At 37.2% G+C, this 27,291-nt stretch overlaps 1 protein-coding gene across 13 annotated transcripts in view; it reads right to left on the bottom strand.

Moving 5' to 3' along the window:
• ARHGAP12 (Rho GTPase activating protein 12) overlaps positions 1-27,291 on the bottom strand; it is a 145,609-nt gene that overhangs the window by 35,333 nt on the left and 82,985 nt on the right. For 9 of the 13 annotated variants that reach the window (XM_078152151.1, XM_020990473.2, XM_078152157.1 and 6 more), the window contains 5 exons: positions 22,669-22,730; positions 8,877-8,958; positions 5,439-5,561; positions 2,323-2,424; positions 969-1,067 (listed from right to left, as the gene is read on the bottom strand). In XM_078152151.1, the coding sequence (XP_078008277.1) occupies positions 969-1,067; positions 2,323-2,424; positions 5,439-5,561; positions 8,877-8,958; positions 22,669-22,730 (468 nt within the window). The remainder of the gene's footprint in view (positions 1-968; positions 1,068-2,322; positions 2,425-5,438; positions 5,562-8,876; positions 8,959-22,668; positions 22,731-27,291) is intronic. The other 4 variants (XM_020990480.2, XM_020990478.2, XM_020990477.2 and 1 more) reach the window with 1 other exon arrangement.

Below are 27,291 nucleotides of genomic sequence, written 5' to 3' on the forward strand. Positions count from 1 at the left end.
ATTTATCTATTTCCCTTAAGTTGTCAATTTTGTTAGCCTATAATCGGGCAAAACAATTTGATAATTTCCTTCATTTCCTCTTCAATTTTTGTATATTCTTTTTCATTTTTGATAAGAAATCTGGTTTTATTCTCCCTCTGTTTTCAAAAGCCAGTTAATTGTTTAACTATTTTATTAGTATAATTCAATTTTTAAAAAAACCCAGCCCCTAGTTTTGTTTATCAATTCAATGATCTCAGTGCTTTCAATTTTACTAATCTCTCTCTCTCTCTCTCTCTCTCTCTCTCTGTGTTTTAAAGTAGGCAAGGGTTTGGGAAAAGCTTGGACCTAGCTTGGACAAAGCAGAGAGTGCCATAACGGATCTGCCTAGAGCACTCCAAATTCACTTTTCTGTAGCCACAAAACTTAGGGATGGCACAAGCTTGCTGGGCCTGGCCATCTTAGAGCTCACTCAGAAAAAGAGCTCCAGGGGCAGCTGCCTATGCTTCAGCCTCTCCACATAGCTTTCAATTTGCTGCAGCAGGATCTCCACAGGACTCCCAGGTTCCCCTCCGTGGATTCCTGGGCTGAATGATGATGATTCTCTCTATGGCCTGGTAGAGTGTACTTTTCTAAGTTCTGATGAAGTGAGTGATTGTAGGGGATCATAGTACACCACCATCTATCCACGATCCCCTCTGCATATTACTTCGACACTATAGCCAACTACTTTTTTGGTTATGAGTGATCATGTAAATATATTTAGCATACTGATGAGAATGATAATGCATTCAATGGTCTTTGGGAACTCCTGAACTAAATGGCAAATGTCCTCACACCTTTCTTTAGCCAAACAGTTGCACTATAAGACACTGTCCAGGTACAGCACATATAGAACACATGCACTGAGGACTTAAGAGTGGCTAAGGATGCTGGAGAGGAGATTAGATGAATTTTGAAGTTATAATTTGCATAAATGAAACACATACCTGATTACTGATGGTACAATTAAGAACTTTAATCCAATCATTCATAAGAGTGTCATTGTCACACTGAATTAACAGTTCAGTTCCTTGACGTGTTTTCAGCTTAAGAGAGAAGGCATGTACAATTAAATTAGTATTTTTAAAATATGTAAAATAGATTTTAAAAATAACTCATGCTTTTATGTAACCACCAGTTAAGGCTATATCCATTTTCGCCTTTCTTTCCCCAGTGTTTCTCTAGCACAATAGGTGTTTAATATCTGTTGACTAATTGATGTTATCTAAGAAGATTAAGAGATAAGAACCGGGAGTTTTAAAAGGTTAGAAGAACTATATTAATTTATTTTTAAAGACTAAGGTACTCTCATACATATAAAGGTGGTTTTTTTGGTAGGAATTTATGCCCTGCTATGTTATTTTATAGTTTTTACAACTATGTTTGCCAATACGCTGACACTGTTTATTCTATAATACTTGGGGTAATGATGCAAGTCAGAGAATTAAGGATTCAATCTTCCTTTGCATTTATACCAAGATATTTATTTAGGAACATAACATTAAGATACAAATAATATCAGAATATCTTTGTTTTAAGAATGAGAAATAAAGTCATGTAAAGAAAGTATGTCTATGACATACTAATGTGTTGAAAATAGGGATTTAGAAAGCCTAAATATTTATTCTTTTCTTTTAACAAATGGATCAAGTTTTTGTAGTTATGTCTTAATAAATTCCTATTACATACAACAGAATACAGTAAAATATCAAATAACTCATGTAGAAAGGCTACTAAATTGAATGATAATTCAGATCTAAAATGAGTTACTATATTTAGTAAGAAACTGAAGAAATAAGAATCAATGCCTCATTAATAATTCAGTTCTATGTTCTTCCCTAGAATGTCTAAAGAGGAAATTTGTAGATGCTGAACTCCACATTTCTCACTGGATGCTACCTTTCTGCTACCATTTCTCCTGAAGTGGATAGGGGGTCAATATTCAGATTATTCTCTTGAATTGTCTCTTTATAGAACAGCATCAAATAATAGGTATCTGAGTCCTGGTCAACCATACTGGAACATTCCTTTTGTTACTGTTAGGTTTTTGTTGTTTATGTTGGTGATGGGATGAGTCTGCCACAAAAGAGGTCTCAATAAAGAATGAATCAACAATTTATGTAACTAAGTCCCAAGATTCTGACACCATGAATTCTTAGAAAATTGGAGTATTGCTCAAAATGAAACATTCACACAGGAAAGCAATATTAATATAAAGATTATCATTTTCCAAATAACTTCTTTAAAAAAAGACAAGTTTATAGCCAAGGATGTACACTGTACTTAGAAAACATAAATTACCTCATATACATTCTTTTTGCTGGACTTATCCTTCGAAGCCAACTCAATTGTTGCCCCTTTCAGGTCCACAGTAAACTCTGGCTTAGATTGATTACTCCCAAACTTCAAGTTAGAAAAGAAGAAACAAAACTTTCATATAGTAACTCATTTACCTTTTTCAGTCACACTTTCTTTCAAGTTCCCAATACTATTGATAAACAATGAAGCATAAGAAATATCATCTTTTAAGACTGGAAATCATTGAAAAGTACTGTTTCTAGTTATAGGTTTTACTTGTTAGTACTATAAATATCTCTAGATAAGATGGTCAAAACCAAACTTTATAAGTTTGATTTTATAAAAAACAAGACCAAATTAGTTCTAGGAAGGCTGGAAAAAGTATTAGTCTAAAAAACTTATCAATAAAAAAGACAGAATCTTCTCCTATATTAAAATTTTAAAACAACATTTCAAAATTAGGTCAATATATTTATTATTTATCTTTCAAACTGGTCATTCCAGAAAGCCTCAATTAAATTACATCCTCTTCTACTACTATTTTTTAGAAGTCTTTAAGGTTTTCTGTACAGGTAAGTGCATTTTTCCAGATAGACTGAGAGTTAGTTTTTCCTCTAAAAAAGAAATTCCCTGAGTTTTCATTAGATTAATCTATACTTTTGAATGTCACGATGATAATCCAAATAATGGTAATGGCACTGTTTCTTTTTTTTTTTTTAAAGAAATCTATAGTACTGATGCTAAATAATTTCTAATAAAATTATTAACCTACATGTAATTATTTAGACCCTGAATCCAAATTAATTCATGCGGATGGTTTGGGTTAGAGATCCATGCTTCTTTTACGACGACTTAGAAAGCATGCAATATACAAATTCATTCATAAATCTGGACTATTAGATTAGAAACAAATATTCTTGATGGCAGCTTTTGTTCATCTTCTAGTACAAGCTGACAGCCATTTATTTTACAATGTGTTAGATATATAGTAGGTTGTCATTATCCTTGTACAACTTTCCAAAAGTTTCTACATCCAAAGGACATAATGAAACTAAAATGGACTCTTATTCACGAGTTGTAAAGATCAAAGAATAGTCTTATGAAACGGAGCCACATAAATGTATCTTTAATTCTTCAATCACACATTTTCACACTAATAAATGGAGCAGGTGCATTAACAATTTCATACACAGTCTGTGGAACTAAATGATTAATTTCTAGGACCTAATGCTTTATCCTGACAGAAACTGCTGTACGTGAAAAAGTCTACTCAAAACAGACAGGCTATCTGCATTGGCATGATATGGCCAGCCCCAAACTATAATATCCACCATCAAAGTTCACTAAAATGATGACACGCATCTCAGGTTCTGGGGCTCAACTGCAGAATTTCTTGAACTATTCACCACAAATCCTTCTGCCCAAACAGGACTGCTAATTGTAGAGTTCTCTCAATCTACAAAAGTAGCTCACATATAACATTTAATGTTTTTGAAAAGATAACCAGTCTTTTCTGAACCGCTTTCTCCATAAATATCACATGTTCAAATGAACTCAACAGAACTGTGGCTGGCTTAAAAGCAAATAGACAAAATCTCATTACATCAACTACCATCACAACCATCTTTCTTATTATTTGTTGATTTGGCTACAACAAATGACCCAATGAACAACCTTCTAAAATTTTTCTTGTTCTCTCTTATTCTCCATCGTTAAAATTTAGGGCCTCACAAATTCTCTGTTCTATCAAGACTTTCAGCTCACTCTTATATACCACCAAAGTTCTGAAGCACCCTCCAGAGAAACACCTCACAGAAGCTTTCTAACCATCCACTGAAACAAAACATCTGAATACAAAATGACCCAGAAGCTGAGGAAAAAAAAAAGATGGAAGTGAGGCCCACGTGAGTCATCCCGCTTTTTCCCCTTTGGGATCACAGCACTCATCATTGGTTAGTTCACAAGCAAAAGCTTGGACATCCTCTTTGGACCTCAGATCTATCTTATGTCTAGCCTGGGAGAATGGGATGTGAAATCTAGATGTATGCTCCTTATTATAACAAAATACCACCACAACAAAAATAAGATGATTTGCAACATTCTTCCAAAATTGTACCCATATTCTACAGAAATTTGGTATGTTCTCTACGGGTCCTTTGCAGATGTTTTAGAGAGAATTCCTATTCAGAAACAAATTAGATTAAACAACTTCTCCAATCTCTGTCCCAACAAAGATTTTAATTCTGTTTGTTCAACAAACACATTATTTGGATCACAGATCTAGAGCCAGAAAAGAACAGAGGTCATTTGGTCCAACTCTTACCTTACAGACAAGGTAATCAAGACCCAGAAAGGTTAGGTGAGCTAGTATTTGCAAAGTGCTCAGCATAGTGCCTGGCACAAAGTAGGCCCTTAATAATATGTGTTCCCTTCCCTTTCCCTAAGGTCTCACAGGCAAACAGCATAATCGATAGTCAAACTCAAGTCTTCTGGTTCCAAGTCCAGCATGTCTTCTCCTGAACTACTAAGCACCTCCTTGCTATGCTATTTATATTCCTATCACAAGAGTATATATTTCAAAGTAGAACTGATAAGAGAATTAATAGATACATGACAAAAAAAACACCAGAATTATTTTTAAATTTCCCAAATCAAAACTGTTAATATATAGGTTATGATTAGAAATAACCGACATATTTAAATAGAAATATTTTAGCAACAAAACTATGAATAAAATGACATGAAATGGAATGCCAGAAAGATTCAATTTGTTTAGCAAAATTCCTTGCAATTTTTCTCATCCAGGCCCAGGGACTCCCCATCCCATTTTTTTCAGAGAATGGCAGAAAGACCAAATTTGCACCTGGAAGCAACCTTGGAGATCATCTATCTACTCATTTGGTTGATTAAACAGCAGACTTACATTAGTTAGGTGACTTGCCCACGGTCACATGGCAAGTTATTGGCAGAAGTGGGACTAAACACCCAGGTTTCTGGGTTCCCAATCTTTTCACGACATCATATTGCCTCCATTTCATTGCTGCATTTATTCCCATGAATTCATGTCAAAGAAAAGAGCATTGCTGTGCGTGGCAAGTGGCATGCAACAGAACACATACAGTGACAGCTGAAACGGGGTCAGAGTTTACAGAGGTGACAGCAGGCCGACGGCTCACAGAATCTTTCCAAGAAGAAAGCAGCGAGAGTAGGAGCTCCGGAATTGAGCCCCGTGGGCAGAATGACTTGATGGGAAAAGGGAAGAGAGGGATGATGTAATAACAATGCATAACAGCACGATGACACATGAGAGAGGAAACCCCCCTGGCCCTCGACAGGACAAAGCACAATTCTACAGCAGACACACATGACACCCACAAAACTGAACTCTGGAGCTTGTCTTTCACACCCAGGAGGCACGCCACAAGATTTTTCTTTTCTTAATTTGCCACTGTATACATTCAGAAGACAGTACTTTACAGAATGCACAACAGATACAAACAGATACAAAAAAATACATACATTCAAAGAAATGTATGATCATTAAAAATTAATACTTGTACAGAATTTAAAGTTACTTTATACACCTAGAAATTTGAGATGGAATTTTTTAAAATGGTGCTGGAATATTTAAATTTAAAATAGCTAGCATCTGACTAGGTGACAAGGCACACTTTACAGAATGATTTTATAAAATTAAAAATGAGTGTCTCAAGTGGATAAGCCCATTTTTACTGCCCAAGAACTGTTTCTCCAAAGGAGAAAATGGAAGGATTTCAATCTGCTGGAGATTAAAAGATCAAATCTTGTGACAGTATAACATCCATGCTCTATTATAATCAAACTCTACAAATCTAATCAGTGATTAGCTAAGAAGACAAAGTTATAATCTTCCAAATCTTGTTCTATAGAATATAAGGTCCTTGACATCAAGGACTATTTTTTATTCTTGTCTTCGTATCCCCGGTACCTTGAACATAATAAATGTTTATTGAATTGATTTGAATTAATCTGACCTACAAACCTAATTCTATGAACTCTCAATACCTGTGCTTTTGAAGAGAAAGAGTGAGCTGTAGAAATGATCCATAAGGGCCCACTAATACCAAAACCTGGAATACAATTTTCCCCAATTTAACTTTCTCTAAATATATACTAGATGTTTAAAATGGCAAAGGGAAACCATTCTAAGATTTTCAATTTTGCCCTAATCATGACTACAACCAACAGCTACCTATACGTTCCAGATACTATGAGATTCTACGTACTGCTTTCCACTGTAATATTTCTAATAACCTAACTTTAAGCAATGATTTCCAATGTACATTTTTAGCTATCATGATGCAATGGAAATTCATATTTAGTTTTTGAAAACATTTTAACAAATTTAAAATGTTATTTGAATCTACACATATAAAAATGCCTCTGCTCACTGATTTCTCTCATTTTCAGAAGCACATAATAGTCTTTCAATATACCAAGTAAATCAAGATAAATTGAGAGACAGTGACCTCAACACCTAGTAACGTAAACTTATCCCAGGAGTCTTTCTTAACACCTTTAAAAATTCAATCTTTAAAATTTTGTTTTCAATATTTTTCTTTAAATTTCCCTTTCTAACTATCCGCTAACATAGTAATTACTTTATTTTCTAACAATTGAACAAGAAGTAGATAGAGTTGTGTAATTCTTCTCTAGAAACACAATAACATAAGCAAAAAAAAATTTATATGTTTCAAATAAAAAATAAAAAGGCATTATGGCATATTTATTTAATTTTAACTCACCCCAACATCTATTTATCTTGAAAACCAAATCAAATCAAAATTTTAATTCTCATGCAATGGGAATTATTTCATTGTGTTGGTTGTAGATGGAGATCAGATTAGAGTATGGAACAAGAATAAAGGGACATTCAGTATGTTTGGGATTCTAATCAGGTCATAATGATATTAAGATTATGCTATCCTAGAATCCAAGGGCTAACTTGCCACATACAGAACCTGGTGCAGGGCAATGCTCATATGGGTCTATTATGAATACAGACAACTGAAATTCGTCGCAAATCCTCCAAACTACATTTGTTTCTTCACAAAGTCTAAGAATCCCTTCAATGTCGCAAATTCCCATTAACTTTAAAGAAACTTAGTCACTGAGAAATAATTATGTAACTGAGTAGGATAAAAATTGGTGAAATGTTCATGTTGGAAAGATATGCATTTCAAATGCATTTATACTAAAAAAACAAAGGCTTGAAGAATAACTCTTTAATGATTCATGAATAGTTGTTAATAATAATCTTTATAATTCATGTTATTTTAAAAGTTAATTCAATTCAACAAACACTCATTCATGTGCAAGGTAAAGGCAGCCTGACAAAGTGACAAAGAGTCAGAAGATCTGGGTTCAAATTTCACCTATAACACATATTAGCTATGTGATCCTGGTCAAGGTTCTGAAACTTTATGTTTCTAAAGCAATTTGGACATAACTACTAAGTTACACAGGGACTTATTTTGTTTTTCGTCTTTGTCTATTTAGCACATGGCACAGTGACCTGAACAGAAACCTTTTTACACGCATGCATGAATGAACGAACGAATGAATGAATGATACAGGAATGGGGCAGAAACTATGCAAAGGCCCAAAAGAGGGAGACGGATTGAAGTTTTCAGAAAATGTAGAATGAACAAAGGGCAGTAACACGAAATGAAACTGGTAAAGCAGACTGGAACCAGTCGGTAAAGGGCTTTAAATGTCAAAAGGAGAGGACTGCATTGTATCCTAGACACACCAGGGAGACACCGAAGCTTCTTGAACAGAAGCAACTCGGTTATTTTGGTACCTGTGTTGGAGAACAACTGAGGGGCTACTGCAATAATCCACGTGATAAGTGATGAGGGCCAGAATTTGCAAAAAGATGTTATAAAGGTATAACTGACAATATCTGGCAACTAAATGGATACTGCAGAGTGAGGAGTCTGAGATGATGCAAAAATTGCCAACCTATGTGCCTCTGAAGTATTTTTTTTAAATGCAATCATGAAAAAGGTTTTAGAATTCCTCAGATTACAATGAAATGTCCTTATTCTGTCACGCAAAGGGGCTTTCAAAAATGACTTTCAACATTAGAGATTCATTTAAATGCTATAATTAGACTATTGCCCTGCATTCTCTCAATGCACAGCCTTTGAAGCTTGCTGCACTACTGGCTATATGTTCTTTGTCTTTCAATTGAGACTAAATTATCTCTCCGTTTACTCTTTTCCTTCCAATATACCAATATACCTTAAGGTCTAGTCTAATGATTAAGAGTAAAATACTTGTGAAGATATCAACTGATTCCAGTGTCAGAATCCTGGTACTGAGTCAAGAATATGATTATTCTACAATGCTAAAGAGAGCCAGATTTTTCTAATTAAAGAGTAGAGCAAATATTCAGACCTCCTCCACCATACAGGAATAAATATTAAGAATTTGCAAACTACTATTGAAAAATATGTACAATATCATATACCTTTAAATCAAAGGTATAAATACCAGACATATGGCATACTTACCCAACTCGTGCTACTTCCTTGGGTTTTGGTAAAGAGTAAAGATGAACCTTGTAATACTGCCCAGGAAGATAACCAGTTCTTTCTGCAATTATAAAAATAACCGTTTATGCCAAAGGTTCTTAAAACCTGGAGATTGTGGACTTAAAATTTTTTGATAAGCATATTTTAACATAGTTGATTTGCCTCGTAATCCTATATATTTTATGCATTTAAAATATTATTCTGAGAAGGGACCCATAGGTTTCACCAGACTGCCAAAGGGGTACATGACACACAAAAGAGCTTAAGAACCCGATTTATGCCAATTAAAGCACAGTTGTTTAATTTTTTATGACTGCTTAAGTAATTTCACTATTTGATCAATATGCCTTTATATTAACATGGTCTACAATCCTAAATTACACAAATAAGTGATTACTAATAAAAGGTGCCAGATTTGGAGAAGTATACCATGTGAAAAAGGAAATGTGTACAGCAGGTCTGTGATACATGACATTGTTTTGTCATCAATAAAAAACCCAATCCTTCATATCTGAATGACACATATTAAACACACCTGATAAGAATTCTCATTCATACTCTTAAAAAAACATTGTAAACAGAAATAGTGCCTGAAATTTTCTTTTTTAATTCCCTTCTCTTCCTAGCAGAGCATTGTAGACATACTTGGTGCTCAGTAAATATGTGTTGGCCAATTAAGTTATTCTACTACTGTTCTCTTATCACTAACAAATCCCCTGCCTCCAAAAATATTAAGTAACTAATCCATAATCTTATTAGACATTTTGCTTTCAGAATTTCAGAGGTTCCTTTCAAAATAATGGCCTTTTCTTACTCCCCAAACTTTTCAGATGGGTGCTGTCCTAATTTTAAAGTTGGACATATATGAAATCTGATTACTGAAAGATGAAGCCTATACATTAAGAGTTTAGAAAAGAGAATATTTCCTTTATTTTTCTCCCAAGGATTTATAAGGTAGTGCTGATGAAATTACTTTTTCAGACTTGCTAGAACAGACACTGAAAAACATCTCATCTGAAAGATCAATGAGAAAAATCGATGGAGATCATGCCAAGATAAACAAAAATAATACTCCAACGGATCTGTGATCTCATCAATTTAAATGTTTCAGAACAGAAATAACAGCTCAGACTACAAATTCATCTGTAGCCATGTGGTTCTCCAGCAATATTCTTTTTTAGGAACCTCTTAGCTACCAAAGTCTGGGACTGGCCTGGCCCTGCAATTAAATGAGGAAAAATATCTGGAAAACAAAATAAAAAAAGGCTCCTTCACACTAGAGACAGCAAGGTGGTAAAGTAGCTAGAACGCCAGGCCTAGAGTTAGTAATATCTGAGTTCAAATACATACACAGATACTTCCTAGCTAGTGACCTTAGACAACCCACTTAACCTCTGTCCCCTTCAGTTTCTTCATCTGCAAAATGGGGATAACAAATAGCATCTACTTCCTAGGGTTGTTATAAGGATAAAATGAGATGTTTGTAAAAAGTTTTAGAAACCTGAAAGTGCTACAAATGCAATCTGGTATTAGTATTATTAAAATTTTAACTAGAACCTGAGTCTTAATAGTGATTTAGTTTGCAAGGTTCTCCCTAGTAGGCATTCCCTCTACCCTATGATTAAAAAATCTCCAATTCTTGATTCTCTATTCCTTGTGATTCATAAACACACAACCAGTCAAGTCAGAAATTTAGTTGCTGTTCAGTCATTTTTCAGTCTTTTCTGACTCTTCAAGACTCCATTTGGGGTTTTCTTGGCAAAGATTCTAGAGTGGTTTGCCATTTCCTTCTCCAGCTCATTTTACAGATGAGGAACTGAGGCAAGTAATTTGCCCAGGGTCACACAACCAGTACATGTCTGAGGCCAGACTCGAACTCAAGAAGATTAGTCTTCCTAACTCCAGGATGGGAACTCTGCACTATGGCGCCACCTAGCTGCCCACAGTCAGAAATTCCCTTTATCTTCTTGCTCCATCTACTGCTATGCTGAGACCACTCCTCTGCCAGTATCACTCAGTAACTTCTAGTCCTTTGAGATGATATCACCCTGTGCAAGTTCCTTGTTACTACATCTATAAAGCTCCATTTGTTCAATAAAGAACTCACTGTGTTCCTCCTCTCTACCTCAACCCTAGTCTTTATCCTGCGTGACTTCAAGAGTCAAGCGCCCTGGGCCTCCTAGTTCATCAACCTCAACTCTTATGACGTGTCAATTATGCCTGCACTGTCCAATAATAGTGTCTGTGGATCTAAGACATACCCTTAGATCAATAAACAAACAGATTTTTATTAAGCACTTACTGCATGCCTTTGCCCTCAAAGAGCTCACACTCTTACAGAAGACAATATGTACACATCTAAGTATATGCAAAATACATAGGAGATATTTTTTGGGTAAGAGGTAATAGTAGCTTGAGAGAAGGGGAAATGAGGTCTCTTGAAGGCAGTGTTTAAGTTGAGTTTTGAAAGAAGATAGGCAATCTAGGAGGCTGTGAAGAGGGAAGTGCTTTCAGGGCCTGAGGGACTGCCTGTGTAAAGACCCAGAGATGGCAGATGCAATGTCATATAGAATAGCAAGAAAATCAGTTTTGGTGGCAATGTATTATAAAGTTTAGGGCAGCTAGGTGACACAGTCGATAGAATGCTGAGCCTGGAGTCAGGATGATTCATCTTCATGGAGCTCAAATTCGTCCTCAGACACTCACTAGCTATATGACCCTGGGCAAGTCACTTAACCCTGTTTGCCTCAGTCTCTTCATCTGTAAAATGAGCTGGAGAAGGAAATGGCAAACCAGTCTAGTATCCTTGCCAAAAAAAAACCCAAATGGGGTCACAAAGAGTCAGCCACGATCGAACAACAATTATAAAGTCTAGAAGGGTAAGTGGTACCTAGATTGTAAAGGGCTTCAAATGCCCAACAAAGGAGTTTAAATTTTTATACCAGAGACACAGAAACCACTAAACTTTTTGAGCACAGAAGTGGCTTGATCATGTAGAAGCTGGACTTGAGATGGTGGAAATGGGCAGCAGGTAGGCCAAGTAAGAAGCTATTGTAATAACCCGCATGAGAAGTGATGAGAACCTGAATTAGAATGGGGTCTGTGTAACTGAAAAAAAAAGGAACAGATGTCAGATATATTATGGACAAAGAATTGACAAAATTTAATAACTGACTGGATATGAGAGACAAGGTAGAGAGAAGTATCCAGGATGATTCAGAAATCATCAATCTGGGTGAATGTTAAGTTGATGCTGCCCTCAACAAAGGAAGAGGGAAAAACTTTGGGGAAAAGATGATGAAGTCTGTATATGCTGAGCCTGAAAAGCTGAAGAAACAGTTAGCTGGAGATGTCCAATAGGCAGCTGTTGATGTAGGTTTGGAGTTAAGACAAGGGCTGGATATACAGACTTGTGAGTTATCTGCATAAAGTTAGTTGAATCCAAAGGAAACGAAATCGCCAACAAGGAGAGGATAGCGAGAAAAGACGACCTAGGACAATAACGTCAAATACACTTACATAGGTTAGGTCCTAAATTGTGACTGGCAAGAAAGAAGTAGGAGGCAGACCAAGAGATAGCAGTGTCATAAAAATACAGAAAGGACGAGGTATTCAGGAGAGGAGAGTAGTGAATAGAGTCAAGTACTAGAGAGAGATCAAAAAAGGATGAAGACTGAGAAAAGGCCACTGAATTGACAAAGTTAATTCACTGCTAACTCTGGTAGAGTAGTTTCAGTTGAGAGATGAGGATGGGAGTTAGATTGCAAAGGCCTGAGAAATTCTTTTCAAAATTCTCTTTGATCATAATTTCCAGATTCTTCCTAAATCTGCTCTTTATTCAAGATGACCTCCCCACTCTCCTCAATTTTCCCCTGTTCTCTATCTGTCACACTTGTTTGGACAGGCCTTGTCTTGATTCTACAGTTAATCAGTTTAAAAAGGCACTGTAGCTCACCTTGAATCCCTTGACAACTTGTTCAGTTGATGTTCACACACTAAGCCTCAGCTCTAGGTCATTTTCTCTCATCCTTCTTCTTCACACCTATTTCCCAAAATGAACACTGCTACGTCCAGGTCCTTGGCTCCCACTCATTTCTCAATCCCTTGCAATAACTCTACCGTTCAATTGAAACTTTTCTCCGATGTTACTAATGAGCTCCTAACTTTTAAACAGGATGGCCTATTCTCAGTCTTCACACGTCCTGATCTTTTCTGTAGCTTGTGACACTGCCGCCCATTACCTCCTTGAAATTATGCTTTCCATCATTTTTAGTGATTCAGCTCTCTCCTATTTCTTCTACACGTGACTGCTCTTTCTCAGTTTCTTTTGCTAAATAATCATCAACTGTATGTCTAATCTTTTGTGTGAATATCTTGGATCTGCTGGTCTCTCTCTCTCTCCCCCCTGATAAGCTTTCATGGGATCACACTAAAAGAGGTTTGGATTTGTAGTCAGAAGACCTATGAGACCTTAGACAAGTCAGCTAACTTCTCTGGGCCTCAGGTTCCTAATCATGGCCAGGGTTTTTAAGTGTATTTCAACATGTATATTGAAATTCCCACATATGAGGGCAGGGGTTGGGATGGAGAGGAAGATTGTGAGACAGGTGCTTAACTCCTAATGAAACGAAATAGAATCCTCAGGGGATTAGTAACCAGTATCCCCATAAATACAGTTACATGCCAACTCTATCATCCGCAATAAGGTGATATAGATGGAACTTCCATCCACTGTTCCTAGTTTTGTCTGCTGGGGCCAAACAGAACAAAGCTAATCTCTCTAACAAATAACAATCCTTAAAATGATTAAGGACAGCTATCATGTCCACATCCATTTCACAGGATGTAAAACTGAGAGAGCTCTCCTAGGCATCTATTCCAACCTCATTTCACAGATGAGGAAACTGAGTAGTAATGAGGTTATGTGACTCACCTAAGGCCAAACAAATTATGTGACAGATTGGGATACGAGCTCTAACTCCACACCCAGTACCCTCTTTACTATCACAAAATCTAATAACAGGAATATACTTCAACAACCATCTAGTCCAACCCATAAACAAAATAAATGTCCCCTGTAATCTATGTAACAAGAGGCCATTCAATCTTGGCATGAGGACCCCCAAGGAAGTGGAACTACTAAGCTCTGGAGGCAACCCATTCCACTTTGGGACAGCTCTAATTGTTAGGAAGTTTTCCCTTACATCAAGCCCAAATTTGCCTCTTTTCAACTTTCACCCACTGCTTCTGCCTGCTGGGGACCAACAGAACAAAGCTAATCTCTCCTTCAGATATCTCTTCAAATACTTAAATATGGTAACTATACTCCCCCTAATTATTTTTTTCTCCAGGTTAAAGATGCCCAGGTCCTATAGCTGGTCTTCATAGGACATGAACTCAAGGCCCTTTCCCATCCTGTCTGCCTTCCTCTGGACATTTCCAGCTTGTCAATGTCTTTTGAAAACCATGGTGCTTGACATTGCTCTAGAGGATGTCAGCTCCCTATTCCTGGAAGCCATGTTCCCTCCCAGTGCCAGCCAGCACTGCATTTTTGGCTGTCCCCTCACAATGCTGACTCATTTTGAGTTTGAAGGCTGCTGAAACTCCCAGAACCTTTTTACAGCAACTAGAGTCTATCCACGAAACCCCTATCTTACACTCATGAAGTTGATTTTTTTTGAACTCAAGTGCAAGATTTATCCATATTTAGTTTCATCTTATTAGATTTATCCCAATGCTCTTGCCTGACAAGATCCTGATTCTGTCATCCAATATGTAAGCTATGCCTCTCACCTTTTTGTCATTCACAGATCTGATGAACACACCATCTATGCCTTTATCCAAATCACTGATAAAAATGCCGAACAGCATAGTGCTCCTATGAACAGCTCCTACGGGTAACTCTAGTGGATACCTCATGCTACAATGAAATGGAACCATTAACAATTAAATTCTATGAGTCCAGCCATCCGGCCTCCTTCAACTTGTATGGCCTAATTTTAAAGACCTTCATAAGCAGGATCCACTTCTAACTTTCTTTCTAAAATGTAGGGCCCTGAACTATTCAAGATGCACCCTTACCGGAGCAGAGTATGGCAAGATTATCACCTCTCTTTTATTCTATCCCTATAAAAGTTTATTTTAATAGATCTGGGCTCAATGTTCTAGCCTGCTGAGATCTTTGAATATCCTGTCATTCAATATGCTAGCTATCCTTTCTAGCACTGGGCCATCCGTTAGCCTGATAAAAACACCATCAATAAATGCTTTAATAACAATAATATCTAGCATTTATATAATAGTGTTTCAGGGTTTGCAAGACATTTTACAAATATTATCTCATTTTATCCACAAATCTTGCGAGGTAGATTCTATTATTATCCCTCTTTTACAGATGAAAGAACTGAAGCAAAGAGAGGTTGCCAAAGGTGAATCTGAGCTCAAGTTTTCCTAACTCCAAAGTGCTCTCTATCCACTGCACCACCTAGCTGCCTCAATTTTATAATTGGGAACAATAAGTGTATGAGGTAGTTCACCTTGTTATCTTCCATTAAATTTTTTGTTTTCCTTTTTATTTATATATGCAATATAAGAGTTTCACCTAAGAGTTTTGTTCATAAATGCCTTTGTAATTTTCCTGGATTCATAGAACAACAACTTTCAAAAATCAGACAATCCACATTATGTGCTTTAGGGTCAACAGAAATAAAATGAAGTTGGAAATAATGATATTGCCTCTCTTTTGCATTTGGAAATAGTTTTTAAATTAAAGTAAAAAAGTTGTTTCATCATCTTCAGAGTCAGTTATCAGCATTTTTGCTTTCTTGTCTCTTCAAACTTCCCAGTTTTATCAACTTTAACTACAACGGGTCTAGGTACAAATCATACTAAAAAAAGTGTTATTATGTATTACAGGATACATTCAATGACTGGTTTTCAATCAAGAAAATAATTCTAAAGAATTAAAGTCACACTGCCTATTCTTCACAACGACAACAAAGTGAATAACTTTGTGCTTGTGATTAATTGCCATTTTAACTATTCTTCATGGAACCCCAGAGTTTGAGAAATACTGTTCCACGTAACATCACAAACATTTACCAAATGCCCGAGACCAGTGGCAGGTGTGGCATAAAAATACAAAACGTAAAAGCCATTCTTGACTCACAAGCCACACAAAAACAGTGAGTTTGGCCTGGAGTTTAGCCTAGTTTGCTGACCACTGGACTAGACAAAAACAAACGAAACCTTTAATTTAGTACACAAATTTTTACTGTGTGTACACACACACACACACACACACACACACACACACACACACTCTCTCTCTCTCTCTTGCATATATGTATACATGATACTGTATACTGCTTGTCTTGATTTCAGAGGATATGGTTTCAAATCCCAGCTCAGTTATTTACTACCTGGGTGATCTTAGGCAGGTCACTTAAGTTCTAGGGGGGCCCAAATTTCTTTGTCTCCAAAAGGAGGGGATGGACTAGATGGCCTTTTAAACCTATGATCCTCTGAACCTATGACTTGAAGTACTTATAGGAGGACAGAGAAGAAACACAGCCGACATAATCAGGGATGGCACCATGGAGATAACAGAACTCAAAGGGTATCTTGGCCATGAAAACATGGAGAGGAAAGGCAAGGAAATCCAGGTAGAGAAAACCATATAAGAGACAGTAGGGAAGCAATACTGAAGGGACCATATGGAGACCAGTTTGGCTGAAGCAGAGGTCCATAATTTTACGTATCAGGAACTTATGCTCAGCAGTAGGTTGGGGCCCACATTTACAAGACTTAAAAATCTATTTCCTTTAAACCTGGGAAGACTTGTATGAAATGATTCAGAGTTAAGTGATCAAAACCAGAAAAATAATTTATATGATAACAACAATGCTATACAGACAATCAACTTTAAAAGATTTAAGAACTTTGATCAATGCAAAGGTGACTAGGTGATACAGTGGATAGAAGGCTTGGAGTAAGAAGAGCTGAGTTCAACATTTACTGTTGTGGGACCCTGGGCAAGTCACTTAATCTCACCCTTTGTTTCCTCATCTCCAAAACAGAGATACTTATAGCTCCAATCTCCAGGCTTATAGTGAGGATCAAATGAAGTAACACATGTAAAGTGCTTTGGAAACTTTAAAGTATTATAGAAATGTTAGCTAATATTATTTTTTGACTAAATATGATTCCAGTGGAATGCTGATGAGCATGTTACCTATCTCTAGACAGGTGTGATGGACTCAAGATGCAGAATGAGAGGGGGGAGATAGGGTGAAAATTTGGAACTCAAAAACTTGTGAAATGAATGTTGAAAACTAAAAATAAATAAATTTATATTAAAAAAAAGATGCAGAATGAGACATATCAAGTATTTGTCACAAGGGTTTTGTTTCCCTTTTTTTCAGTGGAGGGTAGGCAAGCTGAGAGTGAAAGGGAATGTTTTCCTCTCCCCCATATCCCACTAACAAAGAGAGAATAGAAAGGAAACAGACAAGGAAAACAGGAAAGAACCAAACAAGCAGAACTTTGTTGAAGGTAACATGCTAAATTTACTACATACTTAAAAATAAAATGGAAAAAAAATCCCTATTCTCTTTAAGGCACAGCCTGATTATGATGACCCCCACTTTTACCATACAAATTTAATGTGAATATCTAATTCTTCCTCTTCCTTAAGCATAAACAATCCTACAAGAATTTTGTCGGTATCTTTTAGGTACCTCAACCTACAAATCAGAGCAATCCCAAAGATTTCAATAGGTTTTGTTTATACCAGTACAATATTATGCCAGTACAATTATTTCCCAGCATGGTCTAGTAGCTAAAAAACTAGTTGTTGGGTCAGGAAGACCTGGCTTACGACCTGCCTCTGAGCCACACTGGCTGAGTGATTATAGGAATGTCATTTAATCTGTCAATACCCCAGGCAACTCTCCAGCACTAAATTACACATAAGGTGGACGGAATATCAAAACTTAATTTCCTATACTAATAAAATCACAGGCACAGATTTAAAAAAAAATTCTGTCCATTTTTATGGTAATGAGCGACATTTTACATGTCTGGTTCTTCTAAAATAGGGCAAATACAATTTGACTCAGCAAAATTAGGCATTTAACTTAGAGATAAAAGAGGGAGAAGACTAGAAAGTACAAAAAGATATCCAAAGCAAAAAAAAAAAAGAATAAGAAAGGAAACAAAGGGGGTGCTCCTTAGTTTGTTATGGCAAAGAGCTGGTAACTAAGGCATTAACTATCAATCTAGGAAGGGCTCAACCAATTGTGGCATATGAATATAATGAAATATATTACATGAGAAATTACAGAAGGAATGAATTCAGAAAAACCTGGGAAAACTTGCATGAACTAATGTCAAGCAAAGTGGACAGAACCAGAAGAATTATACAATTATACAATGTCTACAACAGCATAAAAGCAGACTTAAGAACTCTGATCAACAAGACAGCCAACCATGACTCCAGATGAGCAGCGATGAAGCATGCTACCTATCTCCTGAAGGGGAGGGGAAAGAGGGACGAGACATACATTTTTTACACATTATTCCCATGTGTGGATTTGCTTTGCTTGATTATGTTTATGTGTTAAAAAGGAGGGCTTTTTATTTTTTAATTTAGAAGGAGATTAGAGGTCAGAGGATAGTGAACATGATGCAAAAAAAAAAAAGTGTCACTGAAGCAACTTTTAAAAGTGCACAGAAGGGGCAGCTAGGTGGCGCAGTGAATAAAGCACCGGTCCTGAAGTCAGGAGGACCTGAGTTCAAATATGACCTCAGACCAAACACTTGATGCTCACTAGCTGTGTGACCCTGGGCAAGTCACTTAACCCCAAATGCCTAAAAAAAAAACCCATACATACATACATACATACATACATATATATACACACACACACACACACACACACACACACACACACACACACACACATATAAATAAAAAGTACACAGAAATAGCAAAAGAAGTTCAGAGGAAGAAAGACATGCTGGACAGCTTTGACATAAAAGTACTTTAAAAACAACATGGAGTACACAAGTGAGATTCATGGTTTTTTATACAACCCTCTTTCTCTGCTCTTTGCATATGGAAACACTCATGTTAGTTAGTGTTTTTCAAGTATGCTGAACTAGTTTGTTGAATGAATATAATTAAAGATGGCTTTTCTACTGGCCTTCAAATATTTAATGGTTTCCATATAATTTTTTATTTTATTATTGGCATTGGTATTTTTAGTACCCTTCCCTTGATAATTTATTGTTGCTCTAACTTTTAAAAAATATGCTCTCCTGTGAGTTTCTAAATATTAGTGAATTGTGAGAATTATATCTACAGAATGCTCTAGTGTGGTAGCAGCTGCAGTGGCACTAGTTCGAGGATGGAAAGAAGTCAGTGCAATATCTTCCAGCACAAGATGAGTCATGCTAGCCATTTTATTAACTGTGAAATGTACCAGATCACTGTTCCATAACACTTAACTTCTACCTTAACAAAAGGCCTGCCTACAGGAACTGAGAAAATAGTAGAATAGCATTGGCTCTGGGTTCAAGTCTCCCCTCTGGCACTTATTACCTGTGTGATCCAGGGCAAATCACCTACATCTCCCCAGGCTTCTTTTCTTCACATAGACAATGAGGGATCAAAGAAGATCACAGATCTAGAGTCAGAAGGGACCTTAAAGGTCATGTAGTCCAATCTCCTCATTTTAAGGATGAGGAAAATGAGGCCCAGGGAGCTCAGACCTCAGTGGGACTAGATGGCTTCCTTTCAGCTTTGGAGCTAAGAACTTGAATTCTGCTTCTAATGCATATCTCTTATTTCTAGAACACTAATTTGGATATACGAACTGCTGGTGCCAGTTTTAGGATATGTGGATGGTATATAAGAAAAGTTAAGGTGTTTATAGGACTACGAAATCTTGGAAGTGAAGACAAAAGGGAATTTTCTAAGGTCATCTATTCCCATCCTCCAGGCAACACTGTAAATTTTGGGATCAAAGATGCTATCTAAACAAAGTAATATTAATTTTATTAGTCAAACTTATACCAAGGTTATATTACCTCTAAGTAGTTATATAAAAGATATCCTGATACCCAAGATACATCATAATATGGGAAGATTGAAATTCACTAACAAAATTCAAGATTTAGAAAAAAATAACCAAGCATAATGAAATTATGAGCTCGACATTTTCCAAGATCTTTTTCTACTTAAATTTATGATTTTTTTTTAATTCACAGAATAAGCTGTAACTCAATAAACCTAGAAGTAAATCTTCTGTTTAAGTGCCTTAGGAAGAAATACTGTCATAAAAGACTGATGAGCATGATTTAAACTCTCTTAGTTGAAAAATTTAAAACAATTTATTAACCATGTAAACCAAGAAAATGAGAATTTAGGGAATTTTCCTTGGCATTCCACACATCACATACATAAATTTCTAAATATTTCCAAATATCTTCACATTTCTTGCGACAAGTAAACAACATCTATATCCTAGAATAAGAGGAGGTACCTTCTACAACTATATTTGGGGAAAAATTCTTAAGAAAAGAACGGCTATAGAAGAGTGTTAGGATAATAAAGGCAACTTTAGTTTCATAACAGTCAAAAGTTTTTGCAAGAATAAAATAATGAACACAGGATAAGAGAAACTATAGAGTAAAATATGTACACCAACTATCCCTGATAAAAATCTGATGTCTAAGACTTATATAGGAAACAACACAAATACAAAATGTTGAAGAGCTGCTTCAACAAATTTATATGTAAATTGTAAATATGTAAATGTAAAAAGATATGTAAATTTAATACACCCTCAGTTTTACCTCACACCCTGCAAATCAGCAAGGATGACAAAAAGAAAAATTGGGAACAGTCAAAACTGGATAGACGATAGAAGGGTAAAACCAGCACACTACTGCATGGTTGATGGAGCTGTGAATTTATCCTACCCTTTGGATATTAATTTAGAATTATGCAAGAAAAAAGTTAACTAAACTGTCCAAACCTCTTGATCCAACAATTTCACCACTAGGCATAGATCCAATATATATGTCAAAGATCTAATATATAAAAAATTATCCATAGCAGTACTCTTTCTTGTAGCAAATAGCTGGAAACACAGTAGGTGCCTACAGATTTTGTTGTTGTTGAGTCGTTTTTCAGTCACGTCCAACTCTTTGTGACCCCACTTGGGGTTTTCTTAGCAAAGACACGAGAGTGGTTTGCAACTTCCTTCTCCAGTTCATTTTATAAATGAGGAGACTGAGGCAAACAGGGTTCAGTGACTGGCCCAGGGGTCACACTGTAATTGTCTGAGGACACATCTGAATTCAGGAACATAAGTCTTCAAGACTCCAGTGCTTTCTCCACTGTGCCACCTAGCTGCCTAAGGATTAGAGAATGGCTATTAAAAAAAAAAAGCCATGACATACAAATGTAATGGAATATTATCATAAACAAAGAAATGAGTACTGTAATTCAGAGAAACACAGGAAGATGTATTCATATGTAAGTAGATTAAAATAAGCAAATACACAAAATGACCACAACAATGTAAATGAGAAGATCACTAGACTGAAAACCTAACAAAGGGACTGGAGAAGAGATAATAAAACAGACCTCCCTCTAGCAGAGGCAGAGGATTACTAGGACAGAATGTTGCATACTTAGTCAAATGTCATCATTGTATTTTCAGTTACAAAGAACTTAGTCAAATGCCATCATTGTATTTTCAGTTACAAAGAAGGTTCAATTAGGGGAAATCAGGGGAAAGGAAGGCTGTTTTTTCCACTCAGAAATAACCGTAATGTTAAGAAAAAACACGTCAACGAAACTCAATGTTTATATCCTTTAAAAAAAAAAGTCGGGGTAATTTACTTATGATATGGGTTTTTGTTTTTGTTTTTAACCTCAGCAAAACTTCTACAAGGTTCCCTACTTTTGATATACCTAAGTGAAATGGCAAAGTAGACAGTCTTACTTTTGTTTTGTTCCACTTTTGGAATTAAAATACTAATTTAGATCATAAAATAATGATTCTGTGAAATAGGAAAGACTCTAATCTTCAAAACCATGCCCAGAGAACCTTCATTCTTTTGTGTGTTAGCTTCCTTCATTAGAATGTAAGCTCCCTGAGGGCAAGGACTGTCTTTCTTACTGCCAGTATTTGTATCTACTGGGCTCAGCACAATGCCTGGCACCTAGTAAGTACTTAATAAAATGCTCATTTCCTTCCTTCCTTGAAACAAACACAGGAGTAGGTCCTGTACTAATGAACACAAGATGACAGTCTAAATCAAAGGTTACGAATAATTTTAGTGTGCAGGGCACATTGGAGGACAAGAAAATTTGTTAGATTCCTAAGTGAATCGGTCCTTTCAGTTTAAAAATAACATTTTAAATATAGTCTATTACTATAAAACCTAATTCTTTCCAATATTTTTGGGACAACCTTGGCTATATTAACCATCATATGGACGATTTCCAATAGGCGCTGCCTTAGTATCCTCTAGAATCAGAACAGCTTCAACTACCAACTTAAAGTTACATGATTACTTAGAACTTCATCTTGAGCTTTGATTTGATATGCATAATGAAAACAGCAAAAGGAAATTTTTTCATTAATTTCATACCAAAATGAAATCTATATAAGCTTATATAATACAAAAAGTATGCTTAAAGAAAGGCTTACATTTTATATTAAGAACATAAACACCAAAGATTTAGTGTACTTACCTAACTTTTTTCCCATTTTCAGTAATTTTTGTTACATTTAACAATCCGTATTTTTCTTGGCCCTAGAGAATAGAGTAAGATTGATTACAGACATCCATTTCTGTGCTCCAGCTAAACAATAAAAAACAATCCAATCTTTTAAAAAATTGCATGTACCACACGAGAAAAAGGTTGGTAGGTTTTTTGGGGGGATAACGGGGAGCCCAGGCCTGTGATTTCATTAGTGTGGGGAGCTCCAGTTTACCAGAAGAGATCAGCAATTGTTCTGCAGTTTAAAGGGGGTTATCTGGGGCACTGCAAGGTTCAGCAACTTGCTCAAGATGACAGGCGGTCTGTGTCACAGGCAGTATTAGGCACACTATCAAAAGCCCAATTATGAAGGGCAACTATAACTACAGTTAGTTTTCCTTTCAATTTAATGATTCTGTGACATTTCTTAATTAACATTTTATGATGAGAAAAGGCTGGTATCCAAAACAAACTCTTGTTAAATCAATCATTATATCTGGACAACAAAGAGCTCGTAAGGTCATCGCTTTAGAAGAAGAGGCCAACCCCTCATTTTATACGTGAGGACACAAAGGCCCAGAGGGGTTAGGAAACTGATCTCCTTCAGGTCAGACAGGCAAGAAGGAGCAGATTCAGAATTTAAATTCTCATCCTCTGACTCCAAATTCGGGGTGCTTTCCACTTGTATCTCATACCGATGGTTTAAAAGTAGCACTTCACCTCTGGTTTGCAGAATTTAAGCTACAGCTCTCTCCCTTATCCTTGTAAAACATATTCAGGATTTAAATTTTAGCGTAACAAAACCACCCATACAAATTACGAAGGACCACAATCAAACTTCCTCATGAAATGAGGGTGTCATATTAAATCATAAGACCGTAGGACATCCCATTAGTTCAGTCAATCAATAAATATTTACGTGCCGACTGTGTGAGGCACTGTGCTAATCACAGGAGAAACAAAAAAAAGTCAAAAGACAGTCCCTGACCTCAAAGAGTCCACAATCTAAGAGGGGAGACAAGCAAACAAGCATGTACAAACAAGTTTTATACACAACAAATAGGAAATAATTAAGAGGGAAAGCCTTTCTGTAGAAGATGGGATTTTAGTTGAGACTTAAAGGAAGCAAGTAGGTGAAGGGAGTAGGAGAAGGGAGGGCATTCCAGGCACTGCGGACTGACAAAGAAAATGCCTGCAGTTAAGGGTTCAAGTATCTTGTTTGTGAAACAGCCAGGAGGCCAGTGTCACTAGATCAAAGAGGGTATGAGGCATAAGGAGAACGGAAAGGTAAGCAGGGGCTAGGTTATGAAGGACTTGGAACACCAAGCAAAGGACTCTGAATTTGCTTCTGGAGGCAAAAGGAAGCCACCTGGAGTTTGAGTAAGAGGGCAACATGATCAAACATACACTTTAGGAAAACTGCTTTGGTAGCTGAATGGAAGATGGAACAGAGTGGGGAGAGCCTTGAGGCTGGTGGACCCACCAGTAGCTACTGCAACAGTCCAGGTGTCAGCCTCATCAGCTCCCATAGATTCTCAACATCTATGCAGATGACTCCTACATCTATCTATAGAACCCTAATCTCTCTCCTAAGCTCCAGTATCACATTATCAACTGCCTCTTAAGACATCTAGAACTGGATGTCAATGTCTAAAACACAACTCACTATTTTCTTCCCCAAACTCTCTCATATTCCCAACTTCCTTATTACTTTCAAGAGTAACACTATCCTCCCAGGTACCTAGTATCTTCTCAGTGTCACCCTCAACTCCTCACCTGTACTCAGCACACAGACTGCTGCCAGTCTGGTCATTTCCATCCCTTCATCTTTCCCTCCACTCACACAATCACCAACCTGGTGTAGGCCCTCATGACCACATGCCTGGACTTCTGCAATACTCTGTTGGTTGGCATCCTTGCTTCAGTTCTCCAATCCACTCTGCACACAGCTGCAAAAGTGCTTTTCTACAGCTCAGGTCTGGCTAAGCCAGCCTCCTTCAAATTCCAGTGGCTTCTATGACCTTAAGGGTCACAGAAAAGTCTTCTGTTTGGCCCTCTACAAGCTGGCCACATCCTGCTGCTGCGGTCTTCTCTCACTTTACTTCCCTCCAGGCACTCTATGATTTTGCAACCTGAACATGACACTCCAGTCTGTGTCTTTTTGCCGGTTGTTCTCTGGACCTGGAATTATTTCCTTCCTCACCCCCGCCTCCTGGCTTCCTTCAAGACTTGATAGAAGGACATATGGAACATATACAAAATAAATAGAAGGTAGTATCCAGAGGCAGGGTTATAATAGCTGGGAGAGGAGAAGAGGAGGAAAAGTCCAGAAAGTCTTCATGTAGAAGGTAGTACTTAAGCTGTCTTGAAGGTATTAAGGGGATTCTGAGAGACAGAGGAGAGGAGGGAGTAGATACCAAGCAAGGTGTGTTGAGGTGCCATGCAAAGGCAGAAAGACAGCATTCCATGTGTGGGGAAGAATAAGAAGATGCATTTAGCCAGACTGAAGGTAAGGGAAGGAAGGATAGTGAGGCTGGAAAGACAGGCTGAGCCAGCTTATGACGGCTTTGTGAATGCCAAATAGAAGCAATAGGCAGCCACTTGAGTATACTGAGTAAAGTGAGATAGTTAGATCTGAAAACATGGTCAAAAACGTAAAAGATAGTTGAGCAAAGGGATGATACCACCACTGCCACAGCATCCCTGAAAGGGGATGGTTGTCCTACTCACACAGGAATACATGCCACTTGATGTGACGGTGACTTTAAAAGTCAATGCACACAACTTTAAAATCCATCCTTCAACAGTTCTTTTTAAAACCAACAGCCTGTACTCCTCACAATAACTGAAAGATTTTATACCCCCCTCCCAAAAACAAGAAAAGAAAGAAAAAAGAAAAACCATTTTGGCAGCTATGTGGATGACAGACTGAAATGAGAGAGAAAACTGAGGCAGAGACACCAGTTAAAAGGTTACTGCATTAGTTTAAGTGAGATATGATTAGTGCCTGAACTTTTCTACCTATATTCCCAGAACTTAGCTAAGTGCTTAATAAATGTTTTTTCATTCTTCAAATAAATTTAACATGTTCTCATGTTTGAGGATGTTTCTTAGTTCACAGTGGTAAATAAGTACTTACTAAAATAGACTTTGTTAAGTATTTGAAAGGTTGCGATGTGAAATAGAAATCTGACCTGTTCTGCTTAGTTGGGAGGAGGAGAACTAAGATCAAAAAGTAGAAATTTTGAAAAAAGCAGATTCAGGCTTGTTGTCAAGAAAAATTCCCTAATCCTTAAGACTATCCAAAAGTGAAACGAGGAGACAGGTTCTTCTGCACTGGCATCCATTGTCTTAGCTGCATCATAGAGGGTGATTTCTGTTCAGGTAAGGACTGAGCCAGATGACCTCTGGAAGGGAGCTCAGGATTACTTAATTCAACATCTCTGTTTACAGCCACAGCCACAAACACAAACACCCTAAGAGGTAAGTGATGTACTTAATTAGGGTCACAGTGCTAATCAGGCCCCCTTCCAACATGGAGATTCTCTGAACGATGCGCGTGTTGAAAATGCCCTCTCTTAAAAGGTCACCAAAGAACTAAATTGCCAAAGCCTTCTGTCACTTTAGTCCTTCACTCTGACCCCTCTGGAGAGCTGGACAACGCTACTGACCACACTCTCCTTCTGTAAACTGCCTCCCTCCCTCACTTCTGAAATACAACATTCAACTGCACCTTTATTATCTCCTTTCCAATATCTTCAGGCAGTTGTTTCTGCCAGTGGCCCTTTGTTCTCTTCTCTCTCTGGTCTGTAACTTGGCAATCTCATTCACACCTGTACCTTCAACTCTTTGGCTCCATGCAGATGCCCCTTAAATGCTCAGGTCCATACTCACAGATCCGACAAAGCATTGTCGGACCTGAGTCTCCCAGAAGCCACAACTGACCAAGTTGATCCTTCTCTATAGACCTGCTGTTCCTTCTCATTTCACTGTCTATGGCACCACCACTACCATTACTGTTAGAAAATTTTGTGTTAACTTTGAGACTTTGCTCTCCCCTCCCTCTTACATTTAATTGGTTACCAAATCTTATCTGTCCTATTCCTGCAACATCTCTTTAATCTTCTTTACTCATGATTCCTACAGCCACTACACCTTTATGGGCATTCATTAACACCAACATGAAATGCTGAAATAAGAGCCTCATGATGGGTCTTCTTCACAGCCACACTCTTTCCTCCAAGACATCCTTCATGCTCTTCCCAGGCTAACCTTCCCTATGCATCCAGCTACCTGTCATGTCATGGCTCAAAACCCTTCAGTGGTTCCTTAGTGCCTCTGATATAAAAATCCAACATCTCTGCCTGATAGCCAAGACCACTCTACATTTCTAGCCTTACTGCATACTGCTCCTCTTCATGCACGACCCCAAAATGAGTTACTCTCATTCCAAAAAACATTCGCTGCAGTTTTCTACATCTATTCTTCTCCTATACTATTCTATACGCCTAGAAGGTCTGCTTTTCACTTTAGCCCTGACCACATGATCTTGGTCAAGTAATATCTCAGCTGTGGCCCTGAGTTTTTTCAGGAGGATGGATAAATGTTCTTTAT

This window comes from Phascolarctos cinereus, unplaced genomic scaffold (assembly GCF_003287225.1).
Source record: "Phascolarctos cinereus isolate Bilbo 61053 unplaced genomic scaffold, phaCin_HiC Scaffold_1;HRSCAF=81, whole genome shotgun sequence".
Classification (NCBI taxonomy): domain Eukaryota; kingdom Metazoa; phylum Chordata; class Mammalia; order Diprotodontia; family Phascolarctidae; genus Phascolarctos; species Phascolarctos cinereus.